Raw genomic sequence first — 7,216 nt, 5'->3', positions numbered from 1 at the left:
AATTTATAAAAATACTTAAAAAATAAAATTTTAATTTAAATAATTAAAAATAAATATCTCAAATATCAATTTAAATAACTAAAAATAAATATTCAAATAACGACTTAAACAACATTACAAGTTTAATTAACTATATAGGTATGTCCTTAATTACATAAAAATAACTAGGTTTCAAAACTATTCTAATTTCACAATTTTTCTTTAAGTATATATATATATATATTATAAATTTATATAAACAAAGGTATATATTATAATTATACTTATGTATTTGACTCATTAGTTGGAATATGATCTTCTTATCTAAAGAACAAGGTTTATATTTCTCTTTCCCAATTAAAAAAAAATTTATAAGTTATAATTCTTATAACCTTAACATAAAATTAAAATTAAATATATTTATACTTAAAGTATATAAAATAATAATAATAATTATATTATTTATAAATTAACACAATATATAGAGTATATATTTTAAAAGATATTATAAATTAATTAATAAGTATAATTTTATGAATTAATTTAATTAATAATATATATTTGTATTTAATTATATAAAATTTAAAAAATAATTGAATTCAAGTATTTAATATCTACACTTAGTATGAGTAGTGAAATTACTATCTGAATCTTATTCAAATTCGATTATAAAATATCAAATCTTATATAACTAAATTGAATATTTACGAGTACCTTATAACAGGTACCCAATACCATCTCTAAATTTGATATCCTACTTAGCAATTATAAAAGTTTCGTTTCTTTTATCACAAATTATATTTGACTATGGCGGCCAACTCTAAATAAGTTGGATACATTGCCCTGCTCCTCCCATTCCTCCCAATTTTCACCGCATATTGAACAGCCTTGCGCGACCAGACAACGACCAGACCGCGACTGTGGATGACATGACGTGTCAGTATTTTATTGGTAAAGGATCGTTGTCCCCAGCATTAAAATGTTCTTTAAAATAAGCGAAAGAAAGAAAAAGGGGAAGGGGAACCAAAAATCCAACAGAAAAAGAAAAACTTGGAAACTACAAGATCTAAGTCTAACCCACACTTGTGAGAAGAAAATAAAGAAAAGAAAGGCCGTTCCGTTGGAAGCGATTGCGTTTTGATTTAGAAGAAGAAGAAGAAGGGAATTTAGGGTTTTAGGGATCAGTGGAAGAGAGAAAATGAATATATTCAGACTAGCAGGTGACATGACTCACCTGGCCAGCGTTCTGGTATTGCTCCTCAAGATCCACACCATCAAATCTTGCGCCGGTAACAGTTCTTTCTCCTCTTTCATTTTTCGTTTCTTGTTTTTAATAATGCGGCTGTTAAAATATTCTTGCTTTCGAGCTTCAATTTTTATATTTTTCTTAATTGGCTCAGGTATTTCTCTGAAGACACAAGAACTTTACGCCATCGTTTTCGCTAGTCGTTACTTGGACATTTTTACTGATTTTATATCTCTTTACAACACTTGCATGAAATTAATATTTTTGGGAAGCTCGTTTTCGATTGTTTGGTACATGCGTCGCCATAAGATTGTTCGAAGGTCTTACGATAAAGACCAGGACACTTTCCGCCATTATTTTCTTCTGTTGCCTTGCCTGCTCTTGGCCCTCCTCTTTAATGAGAAATTCACCTTCAAGGAGGTCTCCTTTTTATTTTTCCAACATTTTTTAGTTTGTTTTTTTCTCAATTATGGTTCATTTTTACTTTGTATTTTGATTTATGGAGAACGGGGTTGCAGGTAATGTGGACCTTTTCGTTGTATCTAGAAGCCGTTGCCATACTCCCTCAGCTTGTTCTCTTGCAAAGGACTAGAAACATTGACAACTTGACCGGCCAATATGTATTTCTTCTTGGGTATGCTTTAATTTTTCCAATGGTGATTTAATCAATTGACAATATCTTATAACTTCTGCTTTGTTTGGCTCATTTAGTGCATTTGTTTGAAATTTTTTTATTCTTCTGAGGATAGTTCTTTTGATTTTTTTGGTGTTTGAATTGGTTGTGCCTTATGTTTCAACTAACAATCTGTAGCTTGTGCCTGAGACTTTTTAGTTGACAGTCTCTGCATCAAAACTTTAGCCTTTCCCTTTGCATCACATTTGGTTTCTTAACTATTGCTGTTCTTTAGGACTTGATGAACCTTAGTATCTTTTTGAGTTTAAAAAACTTCTCCAATACCTTGAGAAGGTTTAGGGTTGAAGCTCAAGAGATAACAACTCGGGATTTTTTATGCCCATAATATTGCTAATTCTTCTTTTGGTTTAGATATCCTCTGTTCCAGAGGACCAAATTAGTTATAGTTTGCATTGAAGAGAGCTAGAGAAAAGGACTTTTTGTAAACTAAAAATAGAAATTTGTAAGCTGTGTTCCACATATTATTATATGAGCACTGGAACTACTGTACGCAGTATGGTAGTAATCTAGCATTGCATCGTTAACCATAATATGAAATTTCCAAATCAAACAAAATGAGGCATTCTTTTCCTTTTTTTTTTAACAATATTTACTTGATGATGTCTTCTAGATGTGTAGAGATTTTGTTTTAGCTAAGTAGATGCGTATGTTTATGTGTGTAATGGACTGATCCGCTTATATGTCTTTCTCTTTTATTGCAGTGCATATCGAGGGTTATACATTCTTAACTGGATTTATAGATACTTCACTGAATCACACTATGTTCACTGGATACGTGAGTCTTTCTCTCTTTCTCGCTCAGAGCATGTATTGTTTTGGGATCCCTAGATTCATTATACACTTATATATTGGTTTATGATTATCTTTTAAACCCTTGCATTTGAAAGGCTGCAAAGAGTGTCTTTCTTCTATTTCCTTTTTCTTCCCCTTTTAAATTTTAAACACGGGTGGGATGGGTGAGTAACGCTGACAGTTCATCTCTTTGCAGGTGTTTCTAGAGCCATGTGCCTTTACATCCTGTTGATATATAGAGCCAAATAATTGATTTTTTTTTGTTGTTTATTGTTAAGATTTCTAGGACCTCTTTGTCTGCCAATAGTGTTTGTTACATTATTCGCAAATTAAGATTTGGACTTTTGCTATCATGTGAGCTGATGTCTATAACGTATTGTGTATGTTGATAGTGTTACTCCTTTTTTGTTGTCAAATAATGATTTCCCTTCCTTTTATTACTAGTGCTAGAAATAATTGTAGTAGTTACTCAAAATCACTTGAGGTTGCATAATCTGTGAATTCCTTCATTTGGTTCTGAACCTAGCTTTGTTATCTCTGCCTTGCACAACTAGACAGGGTGGTGATCATGGAGTTACCTTGGCAAACATCATTTAGCATCTTCTTGGTTATGTTGGTTAGCTAAAAGCAAACGAGCATATTAGATTATTACTATCTTTGACATTCTCAAGAAGGTGCCATGTTCATCTGATACACGACCTTTTAGTGAATACATGGTGTAATAACTTTTGGAAGGAATTTCCTGGCTTGTAGATCCGATTGCATGTATTAAGTTATCCCTTGGTTTATGACTGCTTGAAGGTTATGACAAACTTTATCATACTGAATAAAGCTAATTGTAGAAAATTTAACTATTTTGAGTTCTGTACTTGGGTTCTATTCAATTGCCTTGTGTAGCTTTTGCCTTTCTTGATGTACTCTCTTGTATGCTTCTGTAGGCTGTTGCTTCCAATATCATTTCTTTGTCACTGATTCTTTCATGTCTCTTGCAGCTTGGATTTCTGGGCTCATTCAGACACTCGTTTATGCTGACTTTTTCTACTACTACTTTGACAGGTGAAAGACTAAAATTTTGATAGACGAAGTTATGCTTGTTTCTGTTATTTCTGTTAGTCTGAATCATCTCCTTTTGTATTCTATGCTCCTTAATGATTGCAGCTGGAAGAACAACAAAAAGCTCCAGTTGCCAGCTTGAGTTCCTCATGCATCATGACATGCAGAGGATTTCCATCAGTACCTGGGATATGTTCATTCGTAGAGAACTGAGCTAAACGTTTGTTGAATTTTGTTTTGCTATGGATACTGCCATCCCATTTTACATGTCACTTAGGGATGTATACCTTTTTAGATTAAAGATGAATCATGTCATAGTTCATAGGAAGGATTTCAAGGTTAAGAAAAATGAATCTTAGCTTCAGTGTGCCGTCTGTGACGTGAAAATCAACTTAATTTCTCAATTTATGTGCTGAAATTGTCGAGTTGTACCTCTGGGTCGGAGCCCCTTTTGTTTTGATGTAAATTGTTGATCCTGATGCATCTCAATTTCTTGGCTGTGTATGACTCAATTAGCTCAATGGTGTGAGGTGAATTTTACATAATCTGTATAACCATTCGGTTAGAGACTGCTAAAGTATTTGGTCATTGCGGAGAGGTGAGTAAAAAATAACCTTTGGAAAGTGGGATGATCCTTGACCAAAACGTCAAAAGAGCAGAAACCCAAAAGGATTTTGAAGCATAATAGCAATATACTTGTTCATGTTGTATTTTGAAACACAATTGGCATACCATTAAATATCCATGCATACAGCAATTTACTACTAGTATAGCTAGCTAATCAACAAAACCATTGTTGCAAAAGTTCTCTAGACCGCCATTTACAGTGAACATTTCCATAGATGTACCAAAATATAATATGATACTATAGTTTGCTCCAAGTCTGCCCTCCCTAGCTTTTTTCATGTGTATTCAAATGTTGTCCAATTAGCAGCCATGGACTTCCATGCCGCCTCCTGTCTGGTGCAGCATTGCATCAATTTCATCTCCATCCTCCATCTCGAGCTAACCACCCATGAAAAACATCCAAGCAAAACCACAGTATTAAGTATGATAATGATCCCATTAACATTCCCGCAAATAATACGTCACAATTTAATGAAAATGTATGGTCTGAAATCACTATATTAACAATCAAATATAAAAAAATATATTAAAAATTTTTACATTAACATGTCCTTTTATGCATGCGTATATTGCAGAACCTCGAAATAACAGTGTCAAGACAACTAAAGCAGCGTAATGGAGTTTTACCTCGTCGGGAGTCTGCTCCCCCCGGAGCCTCCGCCCATCAAACAAGAAGGCAATTGAGCTCAAATCCACCGACTGCCTATCGCAATAGGCAGTCATCAGTTTCCTCAACTGAGTGCTTCTCTTAATCCTAAAAAACACTTCGTTACCATCCTACAAACAAACGAAGCACATCACTAAACAGAAAAGGCGCAAATAAGCAGCTAATAAAATAAATAAAGAGAAAATGATGATCTAAAATAGGTAAGAATAAACCTGGCCCTTGACTTTGAGGTTAATGTGGGCAGACTGATCGGCCGGCTTCTTATCCTCCTCCTGTCCTCCGCCACCTGCTCCCCCACCGCCTGTCGCAGACATTTTCCGTGCCGCTCTTCGTAACTTTCAGGCGGAGAAACTGAAAAAAGGGTGACTCGCAGGGAAGTAGACAAAGGGGTGGCTTTGAAATAGAAGGGAAAGCGTTGGTTTTACGCTATATATACAATTGTAAACCACTTAGTGGAACCCACTCTGTCAAACTCAAACCCGCAGGGGCCTCACGTAGTCGCATTTTCGGCAATACCATTTAACGGAATGCACCCTGTTTGATTAGGTGGGGATTCTGAGAAGGCGAGTATCGGGTTTACGTACTCGCCTGGTTGTGAGAAAAAGAAACTCGTTGGAACTGAACTAGATTTGATAAAGATTTGGATTCCAGGCTTTGGTATCTTTGGATTGTGAAATGTGGGCTAATCTATTAAAGGAGATTTGTTGCTTTTGGGGAGGGCGATCGGAATGGACGGTCGAGATGGAATAGTTGGGGGGAACTTGACGGCTGAGGATGGTTTGGACAACCTGTGGTGGGATGAAGTGGAGAGGGCGAGTCGTTGCTGAGAGTACGCAGTGTCCCTTTTTTGGGACGTGAAAGATTAGGCAATTAGTTGAATTTCATCCTTATCCCATTGGCAAATTGACGCGTTTGCACGTGCTGGATATGAGTGGATCCGATCACAAATATGGTAGCCATCCAAACTTTGGCCCAACATGGGCGGTTTCTAATTGGAAAATCCTAACCACTTCTTGGTGCCATAAATACTTAGCAGTAGCATACGCTTACCATATACTAGATCAATTTGGATTTGTCTTTTACTCAAAGTGTGAAAAATTTCGATTTCAAAATAATTTGAATTCCAAGAACTCAACTATTTTGTACAACTCCTTCGTTGAAAAATCGCATGGCCATGACGATTAAATAATAAATATGGCTCATTTCTCATAAATTGTCCAAAAAGGTCTGATGTTATTCTGGTTTATCGTCAAGCCTATAGTCAAAGAGTCAATCTCGATAAACCTAGCATTGTTTTAACCAATAACGTGCCACTTGATGTAAAGAAGCAAATCGACCACGCAACCTTGGTACTTATTTAGAAAGTTAGAAGTATTTAAATAGTTTTTATATTTATATGTTTTTGTCAATTTAGTTAATGTATTCAAAATTTAATTAATTTAATCTCTTAATTTTGAGAATTGAAATAATTTAATCCCTTCTCTTACCTTGTCTAATTTTATTGTTCGAGTTGATGATATCAGCATTGGACATGATGATGTAACAATTTGAGAAAAAAAATTTCAAAAAAAAATATGAAATATGTCACAAGGATTAAATTAAATAAAAATTTACAATGCATAGATTAATTTGAATAAAATTGAGCTGTTTAAGAACTAAATTGAACAAAAAATTTGAAGAATATAAATCTTTGAGTAGATGATACGTATACTTATTAATAAGTCAAATATTTAAGTGTAAAAGATTAATTTTCTTATTTAATTATTTGATTCCATAATAAGTACATCAATTTATCTTCTTTGTAAAAATTAAATTTGAATTCCCCTTCTATAAAAAAATTAATATTTTATATAAATATCATGATTAAAACCATTATCACTTAAAATTTCTTTTTTTTATTAACCTTGATATTATTTTTACTGAGATTATTTCATAATCCATTTATAAAAAGAAATAAAAAGATTTAATTACCTTTTTAATATATATAAGAAAACCAAAGAAAGCCCATTAAATTCTTTAATGACAATATTTGCCAAGAAATCATCTCATTTAACGTTGTGATTTTGAGTGCTTGACAAAAATATTGCTTTTCTTCTAAGATTAAAATTCAAATTGCATTTATTAGTTTTGAATTAAACAAATATTTTCATTGTAACAT

General features: G+C 33.5%; 2 protein-coding genes across 2 annotated transcripts; one reads left to right on the top strand and one right to left on the bottom strand.

Moving 5' to 3' along the window:
• The first annotated feature begins 975 nt into the window (after window positions 1-975).
• Window positions 976-4,262, top strand: LOC110409232 (ER lumen protein-retaining receptor-like). Its single transcript, XM_021418509.2, has 6 exons — window positions 976-1,268; window positions 1,380-1,645; window positions 1,744-1,859; window positions 2,621-2,694; window positions 3,704-3,767; window positions 3,870-4,262. The coding sequence occupies exons 1-6, from the start codon at window positions 1,178-1,180 to the stop codon at window positions 3,904-3,906; spliced, it is 648 nt and encodes a 215-aa protein (XP_021274184.1). The 5' UTR covers window positions 976-1,177; the 3' UTR covers window positions 3,907-4,262.
• A 174-nt stretch (window positions 4,263-4,436) lies between these two features.
• LOC110409233 (small ubiquitin-related modifier 1) lies at window positions 4,437-5,735 on the bottom strand. The gene is made up of 3 exons (XM_021418512.2): window positions 5,271-5,735; window positions 5,019-5,168; window positions 4,437-4,769 (listed from the first exon to the last, which is right to left on the bottom strand). The coding sequence occupies exons 1-3, from the start codon at window positions 5,370-5,372 to the stop codon at window positions 4,692-4,694; spliced, it is 330 nt and encodes a 109-aa protein (XP_021274187.2). The 5' UTR covers window positions 5,373-5,735; the 3' UTR covers window positions 4,437-4,691.
• Between the last annotated feature and the right edge of the window lie 1,481 nt (window positions 5,736-7,216).

Source organism: Theobroma umbraticum, unplaced genomic scaffold, assembly GCF_002168275.2.
Source record: "Theobroma umbraticum cultivar Fairchild unplaced genomic scaffold, ASM216827v3 scaffold_44.0, whole genome shotgun sequence".
NCBI classification, from domain to species: Eukaryota; Viridiplantae; Streptophyta; class Magnoliopsida; order Malvales; family Malvaceae; genus Theobroma; species Theobroma umbraticum.
This window is presented reverse-complemented; position numbering and strand designations above follow the sequence as displayed.

Coding starts and splice junctions, on each gene's coding strand:
- LOC110409233 (XM_021418512.2), bottom strand. CDS start 5,372: ATGTCTGCGACAGGCGGTGGGGGAGCAGGTGGCGGAGGACAGGAGGAG. Junction 5,169..5,270: donor ACCTCAAAGTCAAGGGCCAG/GTTTATTCTTAC, acceptor GTTTGTTTGTAG/GATGGTAACGAAGTGTTTTT. Junction 4,770..5,018: donor GGGAGCAGACTCCCGACGAG/GTAAAACTCCAT, acceptor ATGGGTGGTTAG/CTCGAGATGGAGGATGGAGA.
- LOC110409232 (XM_021418509.2), top strand. CDS start 1,178: ATGAATATATTCAGACTAGCAGGTGACATGACTCACCTGGCCAGCGTT. Junction 1,646..1,743: donor AGAAATTCACCTTCAAGGAG/GTCTCCTTTTTA, acceptor ACGGGGTTGCAG/GTAATGTGGACCTTTTCGTT. Junction 3,768..3,869: donor TTCTACTACTACTTTGACAG/GTGAAAGACTAA, acceptor TAATGATTGCAG/CTGGAAGAACAACAAAAAGC.